Source organism: Hermetia illucens, chromosome 2, assembly GCF_905115235.1.
Source record: "Hermetia illucens chromosome 2, iHerIll2.2.curated.20191125, whole genome shotgun sequence".
In the NCBI taxonomy this organism is placed as follows: domain Eukaryota; kingdom Metazoa; phylum Arthropoda; class Insecta; order Diptera; family Stratiomyidae; genus Hermetia; species Hermetia illucens.
This window is the reverse complement of record NC_051850.1, coordinates 26,235,019-26,247,797: the sequence shown is the minus strand read 5'-3', so window position 1 is coordinate 26,247,797 and position 12,779 is coordinate 26,235,019. Positions and strand designations below refer to the sequence as shown.

General features: G+C 42.9%; 1 protein-coding gene across 1 annotated transcript in view; it reads left to right on the top strand.

Moving 5' to 3' along the window:
- Positions 1-1,261: 1,261 nt before the first annotated feature.
- Positions 1,262-12,779, top strand: part of LOC119650412 (titin-like) — a 30,910-nt gene continuing 19,392 nt past the window's right edge. Inside the window, exons 1-8 of the mRNA XM_038053197.1 lie at positions 1,262-1,551; positions 1,620-1,828; positions 1,890-2,022; positions 2,079-2,114; positions 6,525-6,584; positions 6,645-6,782; positions 6,868-7,254; positions 8,011-8,241. Of these exons, the coding sequence (XP_037909125.1) occupies positions 1,500-1,551; positions 1,620-1,828; positions 1,890-2,022; positions 2,079-2,114; positions 6,525-6,584; positions 6,645-6,782; positions 6,868-7,254; positions 8,011-8,241 (1,246 nt within the window). The 5' untranslated portion in view covers positions 1,262-1,499. The remainder of the gene's footprint in view (positions 1,552-1,619; positions 1,829-1,889; positions 2,023-2,078; positions 2,115-6,524; positions 6,585-6,644; positions 6,783-6,867; positions 7,255-8,010; positions 8,242-12,779) is intronic.

Genomic DNA, 12,779 nt, shown 5'->3' with positions numbered 1-12,779 from the left:
GATTGGTGTCGCCATACAAGACCCCTGCATTGGTTTCGATAGCCTTGGCTGCAAATGAAGACTTAGCCGTTCCTGGTCGAGCCTTCTTTACAGCCATTTGAGCCGAAGAGTTGCGATCGTCAAAAGACCGCTGACGCTTTGATTTGCCCTTAGCTTCAGATGCGCTAGACGATCTTTTCACCTAAACATTGGCACAACCTGGGGGTTGTGTTTTGCTCGAAAGCGATCTGCCTGGAGGCGGTTTGCCCGGAGTCGGTTTCTCCGAAGGTGGTTTGCCCGCAGGAGGTTTGCCCGGAGGCATTGTTTTGACCGAAGGCGGTTTTCCCGGAGGCTGCCCGAAGACAGATGCTTACCCGTAGATAAGACTTTAGCCAACAGCAGTGGCGTCGATTGGAGCCAGGGATCAGGAATACTGACAGAAGAGGACTGCTTCGGCTCGTCCATTAAGGACTGGGTCCCAATATGGTTGGTTCCCACTTGAATATGTGGCGAATCTGAGTCTAGACTCGGAGTACCTGAGAGAAGAGTTCAGGATTGCCCCTTCGCTCAGTGTTGGATCGTTATGAACAAAGTGTTGTTAAATTTTTTTGTTTTTGTTTTTTAAGTTTTTCGTTTCTTCATAGTTGGCTGCCATGGTCTTTCTTTTACTGGGGAAAATAAGTCGAGTTCGGCAGAATCCATTTTGGCTAAGACAAGGCTAGTTAAAACTGGGGGTCGTCTGGTATCCAGAGTTCACACCGTCGGCACGGTAGTCACACCTTGGCTTGAGGTTTTGATTACCGCTTAGTTTCAGGTGTCACCTCTGGTTTTTCGGAGGATCCTCCTTACTGAGCCCCCTCATCCCAACAAGGTAGATAATCGTCGAGGGGATTTCGGCATCCACAAAACGCCGATAAGCATCTAAGCAAGTTACAGTGCATCCCCAATGCCAGTTTCAGTGATAGGTACTGAAGAGATTACTACCAATATCTTAAGGATTCTGATCCCATTTCCAGTTCCGAGCAATCTGAAATATGAATTTATTAATATATAGAAGTATATCAATATAGTCAACTATATACTTATGTCCGTCGAAAAGGATGCATCAATCCATCAGAGTTTTGGTAGAAAAAGTAATATTCCGCGTCACAACAGAAATATCTGCAATCAAGTGAATTTACTTGGCACAAATGGAGAACTAACTAATGAAAAGGACCAAGAGAAATTAACCTGGAGCAAGCTTTGCTCTAGTTGGCACACTCTGTCAACGTTGGTTAATTTTGCTACTATCACATAATAAAATTAAATCGAGTAAATTAAATAGTTTTGGGTTATTTTTAGTTGTAACTATACATCTTATTTCGTAAGAGTCAAGGCTCAGAGCCTTCATCACATGTTTTCTTGTAGAAATTATTCGTCTAAAATTTCGTATTTATATATTTTCAAACGCGTTTTTTCCGGGGATAAATTACCAAAAATCAACAAATAAACGAAATTTTCGAAATCTTTAAATTAATGAAATGAGTTCACCACGCAAATCCGATCCTGGGGGACAGAGTCGCCTTTCGGGAGGTACGAAGAATTTTCATACCCTTACCTGGAAGAAGTGCCAAACCACATTCCCTAACTCGTCCTTGTAGATTCTCCTAGAGCTATCAACATTCGTCGACAAGTAGATGTATCTTTGAACCATTCAAGAATAACAGAAACGGTTAGTGATGCAGCGGGCCAGGTTCAAAGAAGTGTGGTCATTCCGGGTGGTACTCCAGACAGTCCTTCGCGGCGAACCCCGCTTGCGGAGAGGCAGAGCCAAGCGGAACGCGAAGCATATAGAGCTTTTCAAGAAGAGGTCCTTCCAGATATGTTTTGTAATAGATTCATGAAAATGAAATATCTCTATGTGTTCACAGACTGGCCGCGCGCGGAGAACTCCTGAACCTCGCAAACTTAGTCCTACTCAAGTGAAGAGACTCATTCGTGCCGAAGATGATGTTCGAGAAGAACAAATGCGGGTAGCAGAAGCTGTGCGGCAGTCACAGAAAGGTTGAAATTACCTTCATTTTTCAAAATGATCTATTATCCTCTTTCTTCAATTCCAGAAATTTCCATGATTGCTGATCCCGATGATCAGAAAGGTGAGTCTGAAGAAGAATAATTTTTACATCGTGAGGTTGGATCAGAGTTTACCTTGTGTTTGTTCTCATATTTCATTTCCTTTTTCAACTAACTCTTTTCTGCCTCACATTTTTATGGATCGTTATTGTTATTGCCTTTTTCAACATCAGCCCATATTCCCTTCGACTTCATTCTTCGAATATATCTGCTTCACGATGTTTTCTGGTATCAAATGCTCCCCCGTTGTAGCTTCCAATTCAGACCTTTGAATTACGAACCTTAGACATTGAAATAAAACATTTTCTGCGTCCTCTGCAATGTTCGGTTACTTTTGGGAATACATTGGATCTAAATCTACTTTCCCGTGACGTATATCAATCCATTTTAGAGTATCTGCCTCTGTGGGTCTATGACTCCTTCCACGTTTCCTGCTACTTTTGATTCAAGTGCATACTGAAGTTGTATATAGTAGGATCAAGCTAACCACCCTTGGACCTGAAGCCTTAATGTTATGAACTAATTCATTCCTGTAAATCTCAACCTCTTCGGGGGGAGAGTAACCACTGTCATTCCGACGTCCTCGTCTAGTAGGGAAATCTAGCAGCAGTAGAGACATTGGAATGACAGTGGTTACTCTCCACTATACATAATTGTCTACAGGAGTGGGCGTAGGATAGTCCCTTGCGGGGTGCCGCATATTTTCCAATATCCTTCAACGGTAATGATGGATACTAAGTAATTTTATTAGGGCCTCTAATACTTTGCTCTATGTGGCGGAATTGAAAGCATTCTTTACGTCGAGTATTATGAGTGCATCCTATTTATCCTCTTCAAAGTGCATTTTTAGCTAAGTTACCCCCAGGTTAACAGCATCCGTCAAAGACCTTGCCTTTCGATGATTCTCAGAGAGACTACCCTCCATTTTAGTAATGGAATATAATTTGTTATAAATTATAAGAGTAATTTTTTGTTAGAGAACTAGCTTGGAACCATTTCTTTGATTACCTTGGGCGAGCCCTCCTGATCTCCCACTTTAGGCAGCCTTCAAATCAGGAAATCCTTTCTCTAAAGGGAAGGAGGAGGAGGAACGACATTGTTAGTTGAAGGGACCCCCTGCCCCTGGGGCATCATTTATCTATGATATTTTGCAACAAGAAGAAACTCGAGCTGCACACTTGAAATGAAAGGTACTTAACGGTTGATTTTGACTCAATTGTTGATTCGCCGATCAATGTGGGACACAGGGTCGGGATTCTTATTTTAGTTAGAATGGCAATTTCAGTTTTTTTCCAGGGCAAAACTGAAACCTAGAGCATCCGACAACGAGTGCCGCAACACCATCTACATAGATGACTTAGCACAATTCTGCTAGCATGTCGAGTTTTAGCAGACTATCATAAAAAGCGTTCCAGAAATCCGGCAATAGGGTGCATTCCTGCGCTACCCTCGGCGTGATCTCCACTCTCGTCTGACCCTCTAGCGTCTCATAGAATGGGGAGCAGTTCCTCAGATAATTCCTCAATATCCAGAGTTTGTGACACTCCTTCTGAAAGTCAGCAATTTCAACCGTCCACTAATATATAGAAGGTTTGCCAAGTCTCGGAGTCTTTTTGGGCATGGAAGCTCCGCAGGTTGTCATTATCAGAGTTATAATTAAATTTATGACAGTGTCAGTTACTGGACGGCCACACCGGTGGTTCTCCAGCACGGCTTCGCCTGCTCCAAGAGTTCCGAAAAATCTTACGGTGTTCACTTTCGTGACGTTTCACACAAAGGAGGAGCGCCGGTCTGGTGCACACCGAGAGATTTCGCCAACCACTTGAAATGCGATGTATTGATGGTCGGTTGCTGAGAAGTCTTCCAGAACTTGCCACCCGTCCACCAGGGATTCGGAGGCGAAGGTTACATCGGGAATGGTTCCTTCGCAGCCTGGGCTTCGGAATGCTCGGATGGATCTACAGTTTAAGCATCAACTATGAGTCCTATTCACATCGTCATTTCGAGAATCTGTTTTCGTTTGGAATGTCGATGGGACATGTCTCATTCAATTGTTCTGGCATTTAAGTCACCTCCAACTAAGATTTGTCTCTCCGTTCCAAAGACAGCGTCTTCCAGAGCATCAACCCTGCGTCGAAAGTCCAGCATCGTCTCTTTCGCTGGAAAACGTTACCCTTAAACGCCAAATCCAGACAAACCCATCCCTTTGACCTTGGGCGAGAGTCAAGATGTGAGTGTCTTTCCGGACCTATATGGCAGCGGTAAATGATAAATCGGAGTGCCATGAAGCTTGTGCCGGTAATATCCACTGATGATCAGCTTTTATCTCAGTAGTGCCCAGTATGTGCGAAGCTTTCATCACACGCGTCAAGATTCGTGCAGATAATGCAATTCTCCTTTTCGTGGTAGATATTCGCTTGGCGATATACTTGGCCATATCTGCTGCATGCTGTCCTCCTGTCAGTTCCACGCAAATTGCAGTCGTGTGCACATAATCTAAGCATCTGTAACACTTGGTGGGAGACGGCCCGAATTCGCATACTACATACTAATTCTGCTCGCAACTTCCACTCACCACAGCGAGTTTTTGGCCTTGAGAATTCTCAGAGGTGATACCAACCTGGGTTTGGTTATCTCAGGACATTCGCACTTGATGGCCTCTTTTCTATGCTCTTTTCTGTTCAGTCAAGATTTCGGATTTTCAGAGAATACATGGGTTCTAGACTGCAAACCAGAGTTTTCTCTTCCAGAACATACCTTTGTATGTCTTGTATCTAATTCGATGAAGACTCCGCCACCCTTCATTTTCCGAATGGCTTCTTCTCCATTGTCTTTGGGCTTGACCCTATAACAGATCTCACTAAGGACTCCCGCAATAGGCTTGCCTGCCGCCGGTTTAATAAGCGGAGCCGTCGGTATACTCCCCGCTCGTGTCCCCACTTTGGTGCTCCGCCATTCGTGTTTGCCTTGACTTTAGGCAGACGGTTTTCTAATGGCGCCTCTTGGCCGTCTTTGCTTTTTTCTTTTGAGCTCTGGAGGCTACTGGGGATGTGTCCTTCAGATATGCTTTCCTTCTTACGCATTTTCTCCGAGGTCGCTCTGCAACGGACTATTTGCGTTCCCTGTGGCGCTTACGGTGCTCTCTGCTTGGGGCGTGGGTGCTCTTGCTTCTCGCGCATTTTCTGTTACTCTCCGTGTCTGCCTACAGGAAGAAATGCGATCCTCCAGCTCCATCTTTGGTTTTAACACCTTTGTTTATGTTTTTAACGCCTTTGTTTACGTTTTTCTGGTGAGGATATACACTGCATGTGCTTTAGCACTGCCGCACATTTCCTGATAACCCATTCCTCTCCCACTTTCACCGGTTTCCTCTACGGCTCTTTCCAAAACAATACCATTGCATGGTACTGGGGTGCCTTCCCCTACCTGGTGCAATATCACTTTGCGAGTTTTCTTCTTTCTTTGGCTGTGCGTAACTCGGTTTCTCGTCAAATGTTTTAGCCCTTGCTGCCTCCTTCACGGGCCCCACCCCTATGACCTTCTCAGTTTTGTATTTTTTTATTGGACTTTGAACCTTGACCTTCCGCCGCGGCAACCTAACACTCCAACCACCCGGCCACCTGGAGATTTTGATGCCTGCCACGATCTAATTTGCTTTCTTTCATGAGATTTTGGAGTCTAACTTTCGACAATTAATTTATATCTTTTTGGCCTTGGCTCCATCCATTTCTCAATAGACGGGATCATATGCATATATATACATAGATAGGTCCAGCATCCCCTTTTCTGAGTTATACCACTGTTGCTGCCATTCGGTCTCGGGATGGAAAACAATTTCTCCGCACTGAAAAGTTCCATTTCACGTACTCAAGACGGAGGGGCTTTTTAGTCCCTATGTAACTATGATGCTTACTGAGGGCTATGCTATGAGAAACATTTGGAGGATATGCCTTCGACCCATGTTTTCCATTTTCCTTGATAAGACTATGGAGTCAATAATGCGGCGTTATATGCTCATATTCGAAATCAGCACATCTGTGGCAGGTATGATGTTGCAGCCAGTGTGGAAAAGTGATACAAGGTAAGTCGATGGAAAATAACCCAAAGACCGCCCGGAATATTAATGGACTAACACACTAAAGAATGATTCAAATTCCATCCAGCCCAAGGATATAACCGAGGAAAGTATTGAATATAGTCTGAACAAGTCAACACTTCTACCAAAAATATGAAGATGAGTAAGATAGTCCTAGCTACTTGGGAAAAATCTTAGGGATATTTGTCACCCAATAACTAAGAAGAACTCTGAAGAGTACTATCATACTTACTTGAAGATGCCCTAAAATTTCGAAACTATTATATTTCCAGTTTGTGAAATCCTTTGTTCGATAATTGCTTACATTTGGAAAACTGACCTAATTTCTATATTTCAGAAAACGTAGTTGATGAGGAAGGCGCAGTAGATGGGCAACTTGACGACTCGTTTTCTAGAGGTACGTTTTCTCGGACAGATTCTATATTAAGAAGCTCAACATAATTTGCATAAATTATAGCGTTGGCAAGAGCAGAAGATGCAATAAGAACTGATGAAGAAATGAGTAAAGTCATGGCCAACATTGAAGACTACTATCGTGGCGTTCGTGATGACATCGAAAAGTTAGAATTCAAAGCTGAAAGGAAATACCTGCAAGGTAAGAACTTAAAGACAAAGGATTTAGACTTTGCTTTCCGAGCCATTCTCATCATTCTGTTTCTTTTCCTTCTTTTTTTAACAAGAACGCAAGCAACTGGAAGCACAACGTGATAATAGTGAGGACTATCGAAAAGCATTACAAACACTAAAACAAAAACGGGACGATGATTTGAGAAGAATACGACCCGTTATGAAAGCGATAAGAAAAAAACAACGAGCATTAAAAGAGAAACTGGCACCAGCACCTCAAGAGCTGCCAGCTGGCCCAGCGGAACCAGCAGCCGCAGCTGCACCACCTGCTAGTAGGATACCAGCTGCAGCTGGCCTTGGCAGGATTCCTGGTACAAGTGGAATACCAAGAGCGCCAACTGGAGACGTATCCGCAAAGGCCTCTACTGTTACTCTTATCCGCAAGCCAAGTATAAAATCTTCAAAAAGCGGAATGGTATTACCTTCTAAACTGCCACCAAGTAAGTAGTTCAACGATAAATATTAAATCCTTATTTTCCTTAGTTAGTGAAATCGTCCCCTTTGGGGAAAAGTGAAGACTAGGCAAAGGGTTTACCGGAACTATGCCGTCCCCCATGATACAGACGTGACTGGAATTCGGAAGTCACTTCTGGCCTGTTCACAATGCAAAGGATGCTAGGAATCAGTATAGGCTCTTAGTATCATTCAGCACATCTCAATAGAATTTCGAACGATTCAGTTTTCCATAACAATGCTCATGTTGACTTTGGAAGGTGTCCGTCTAACTTGTTATATGGATTACCACCAAATGCTCACACTATGCCGCTCCGTTCGCGGAAGTAATTTTAAGAAAGTTTGACAAACCTTCGAAAGGCAGTCCGAAATGATCATCCCTAAAGAAGGCCTTAATATGTGGTACTAGCCTTAAGCACTAGATTAAATACTATTTTCGCTCGGTAGCTCACGTATTGGCGAGCACATCATCCAAATACTTCGGACAAAATTAGCTTTGGTTTTAGCAAAATAGTGTCATCTAGTGAAAGTCCCCTGTTAAAAATGAATCTCCCTTCATTTTCATTTTAAACGGGAATCCGGCAATGCTTCAATTGATCATCTTCAAAGCAGGGCCATGCTGTTTATATCAGGATTAGTGCTAAGCCGTAGATATACTCAGTCGCAAACAGTTACCTGCTAAGATAAGCTTTAAATAAAAATGAAAATTGCAGGAATTTCACCTTTCTCATCCACCTTTATAGGAGCTTCACTTCCTGGACCAAGTGGCTTACGAAGACCAGCTGCAACAGCTCGGGCATCTATAGGAGGACCATTAGGAAGACCGTCCAGAAGTAAAATCCCTGCCGCTCCAAAAGGTCCACAGGCACCTGCAGTTCCAGATGCAGATGCAATTCAAAAAGCAAGAGCATTCAGCAAAATGGATGAGGGCTTTGCCAGTGAAAGCAATAAACTCAGAAGCCAATATGAGAGAGGTATTTTTGGGATAATAGAAGACAAGGTAAATTTCAGGATGTATGCATGCTAAAATAAGGAAAAATAAACTTTTTCTTTGGGGTTTAGCTCCTTCGCTTTTTAGGATTTAAACAATTTGCAAAGTCTTAAAAAACAATTCCGAGACTATTTATTCGTAACCAGTCATGAACAAAAACATAGGAGGGAGAAGTGAATGGTTTATACGTATTTCGGGGACCAACTGTTCCCTTCGAATTTTCGAGATGTGGAGACTCTCGTATGAATCTAGTCTCCTAACGTCGTTCACCTCTTTCAAAATATTGGCGTTGTCCAACAACATATGGCGTCCCTGCTCTATTATATGTCTGGGAACCGTGGATCTTATGTGTGGGTTATTCTTGTTTTTAGCGGATTCGGCTTCCTTTAGATGTTCTAACACCCTGGTGTGGTCTAGTCGTTTTGTTTGCCCTACATAAATCATGTCGCACTCTGGGCAGGAGATCTTGTGAAAGCCGCTTTTTTCCGTACAGTCTTTTTTGTCCTTCACTACTTCACTGGTATCCTCTGTTGGTCGAGGTGGCTCGGAATCCACGGTTATGTAGTCGCCTTTTGGTGTTTTGCGTCCCACCCGAGTAGGTTAATGTTATCCATCGCCTAGGTTCTGTGTTCACCTCCTGGAGGATTGTTGAAAGTTGCTGTCTTCAGGCCTGGCGTAGTTTCGTTTTGATCCGATTGTCGATGAGGTTCCTGTTGTATGCTTTTTTTTTGGCTGTTTCCAGGATGTAATTCATTTCTTTATTTCTTCTCTCATCGTTGAGCGGTGTTGTGACCATCTTGTGGATCATAAAATTGTATGCCGCCATCTTACGGTGGAAATCGTGGTTTGAGGTGTATGTGATGGTTCGTTGTGTATGGGTCGGTTTCCTGTAGATGTCGAATTTAAAATCCCCTCTCTCCCGGATTATTTTTAAGTCTAGGAACGGTATCTCTCCTTCTTTTTCGATCTCCATGGTGAAGTCGATGTTGCTGTGTGCCCGGTTGAGTTTCTCGAGGATTGTTCCTGCTTCTTCCCTTTTGATAACTGCTAAAACATCATCCACGTATTTGATCCAGAATCTCGGGAATGCCCAGCTTCCTCGAGTTCATACTCCAGGTTCTCCATAAATACCTCGCATAGCAGCGGTGAGAGGGGTTGGCCTTTGCTGCCCCGGAGGTTGTTTTATAAAATTTGTTCCTGAATGTAAAATAGGATTCACTCAGGCACGTGAAGGCCAATTTTTTATACAGTTTAGCCTTCTTCCTCCACTCGGATGAGTTTTCGTGTGTCGTGATCCATTTCTCGAACAAGTGTTGAGTTTCCTTCATCGGTACGCTTGGGAACAGCGCTTTTACTTCGAAGGATACTAATATTTCATCACTTCCCTTCGCTTGGTGGGGGTCAGTAGTCACCTAATTTCTTCCCGGGTGCCGGTTTTTTCTTCTTGTGATGTATATTTGATTTCTGCCTCGATATCAATTTCGATGTCCTCTTTGGGGAAAGTGGGGTCTCTTATGGCGCAGTTCAAGCCTTTATTGTAAGAAGTGAAAGCTGTTCCTGGGTAAAGTGTTCATTGGATCTGTTGCTCACATGGTTGGATATGAATTTTTGCTTCGGTTTTTCTATTGCACCCTGGCACGCTCGTGCGTTGGTGAGCGCCTTTAATTATGCTACCCTTTTTGGCGTTTTCGCAGGTGTAGGCCCTATTGATTTTCTGCCATATGACCGACATGTCGCCTTTTCGTCTATGAATGGAGCAGCTTTCACTTCTCAATAAAGGCTTCCACTTCGCCATAAGAGACCCCACTCTCCCCAAAGAGGACATCGTAATTGACGTAGAGGCAGGAATCAAATATGCATCACAAGAATGAGGGGAGATTCTGGGTGGTCTTGACTTAGTCCATACGTCGCATTAGTAAACCACCTTGATGTCCTTCAATTATGGGCGTGTAAGCCCTTTGTCGTGTGGCTTCTTTCCTTGTTGGAGGATGATTGGTTGTTGATCGTTAACGTTTGAAAAAATTGTATGAAGCAGTTCAGCGATAATGAAAATCAAATCCCGGATATTACGGTCCTTTATTGTATCCTTGATCTTTCAAGCAACAAGACGCAACTTGCAGTTGTTGCTCTACTCCTTTACTCCAGAGCCGATGAGTTCAAGTCACCTGTAAAAGCTCCTGTAGCGATGATTTAACCTTTGAACATGTCCTCGAAGTATCCAAATATATATTTACCAAAATATAAGGATTAGTATAAAGAGTCATCAATTTTGCATTCACCAAGACCCGGGACGAAAAAGGCCACAAAAACAGAACGCAAGAAAAACAGGCGACACCTGTGAAGCCCATTCACAATGCTGAACAGGAGAAATCATAAAAGAAGGTGTGTTAATGATTGAACGGAACAACTAGGCGAAAAGATCCCAAGAAATAAAGGAGCTCAAGTCCTAATAAAATGGAACAAGTGAAGAGAGCAGAGTACATAACCGCAGTTCCTGAGAAAAGAAGTAGACTTCATAAAGAGGATGTAGAAAACTGAAAAAGATAGTATTCCCCTGTTCACTTCTTTCTGGAGTATAGGGCATCGATACAATGTTAGGTTTCAATGAGATTGTGCTTCTGTTTCATTATCATCACACTTAATGGTGTGCAGGTGATACGTCTGCAGTAGGGCCCAGGACGAATAAGAAAAATCCAAGAAGATCGCAATTCGAATCCAGGGAAACCAGATCAAAAAACTGGCGCGCAAACATTTCGATTACCGCATCCCATTGAGAAAGATGCCAACTAGCAAAAGGGGAGTTAACAAAGTTCGACAAGCCATAAACAGTTCGAATGGTCATCCATAAAGAAGGCCGTGATGTGTAATACTAGCCTCAGAGACTAGACTAAACTCTATTTTTACTGTGAAGGCCACGTATTGTAGATGATAATCATCACCAAATGAAGTGAAGATTCTTAGGGTGACATTCTTAGGTGGATCGAGGCAACTCCAGAAAATGGTAGCTACAATAGAAGGTCCTAGAATCTAAACCTTATGTTGGAGCTTAAGAAATTCAAGAATTTATCTACAATTATGATATATCGTAGATAAATTCTTGATTCATATTAAAAATTCCTTTAGACAGGAGGCAAATATAGGGACTAACAGGCAAGAGATCACCATGGAGTGCAAATAATATTACCATGAAGGAAGAGGTTCGCGAGGCCTTGGAAAAGGAGAGCAATTTTAGCAAATTTCTCGTATTGGTGGTAAAAACGCTAAGAAGAGCCTACGGTACGATGTGAACCACTATCATCCATCTTCCAATAGTAGATTGATGCATGAGTTTGTATTGGCTTAGGTAGCAAGTGACGCTGAAGCAATGCCTTAGCTTATATTATATTTCAAAGTGCGGATGACAGGTCCAAGTAATAAAGAAATGGTCATGGTAAGGCGTGGTAATAAGGATTGCCGTGCTGACCCAAATTCAAAAAGATATCTACGAGACCATAATTAGTGAGTCAGCCAAACTTCAAACAGTTGTGAAAGAAGGCTCATATGAACCCTTTATTTGGGACTGCCGGGATAGAGGGCAGCAAGGACAACGGCCACTTCAGTTGACCTGCCGCACCTTCTAGGTGAAAACTGTTTATATGCTGTTTCTTCGTTACAGCTAGCCTGCGATACCTTCAGTCAATAAAATCCAAAATTTCCAACAAAGCTGAAGCTGGTAGTGAAGACAGACTCGAATCATCTACCGCTACTGTCTTGACGTGTCTGAAAGAAGAATATTCTATTTTTAGTGAAAAAATCAAAAAACTTTTCACTTCCCAAATCTAATATGGTGAATCGCATGGAGACCCAGCATTATCCTGTCCTATCTGTTTGGGCAAGATGTTGGAGAAAATCGTCTATAACAGACTGCTGCCCACGAGAATTACCTTTTGAAGAGGATGAGGGCCTTAGGCGCATTTTCATAGCGGGGAAATCATAAGGCTCGGTGTTGAGCCTTGAGCTCGTGGTTTTTTTTTCTGAAGAAACTACGATTGTCGCTTTTACTGATTAATTGGCGTAATATTTACATCGGAACTTCCAGAGAATGTGGAAATTTACGCGAAGAAGGCAGGAAGAGCGCTGTAGTTTTATATCAAAAAGGGCCAGAATGACCGGACCTTTACTGGTGGGAAAGCGGAGGCAGTCTTGAACGCAAGTCGTAAAAAGCTCTTCCAAGGCGCAGATGTAGGACTGTCTCTGGGGCAATTGTCAAATGCTAAAGGGACATGATTAATACCAAACTAAGCTCCAGGGAACAACTAAAGTATACATAATCAACTATCTTGGGATTTACTCTGCCGCTACATTTCCTCGGTCTATGTTCCCTCTTTACTTGTTCTCTCACGACTGGATGCAACTTGCTCGTATCTCCTGACATTCCCACTATGGCTCTTTTCCTATGCGAGCACCTCAATTCCCCTTTTTGATTAAAACTGGCCATTTGCCTTCCCCTCTTCATAATTTTCAACAAAGGCCTCAAAGAGA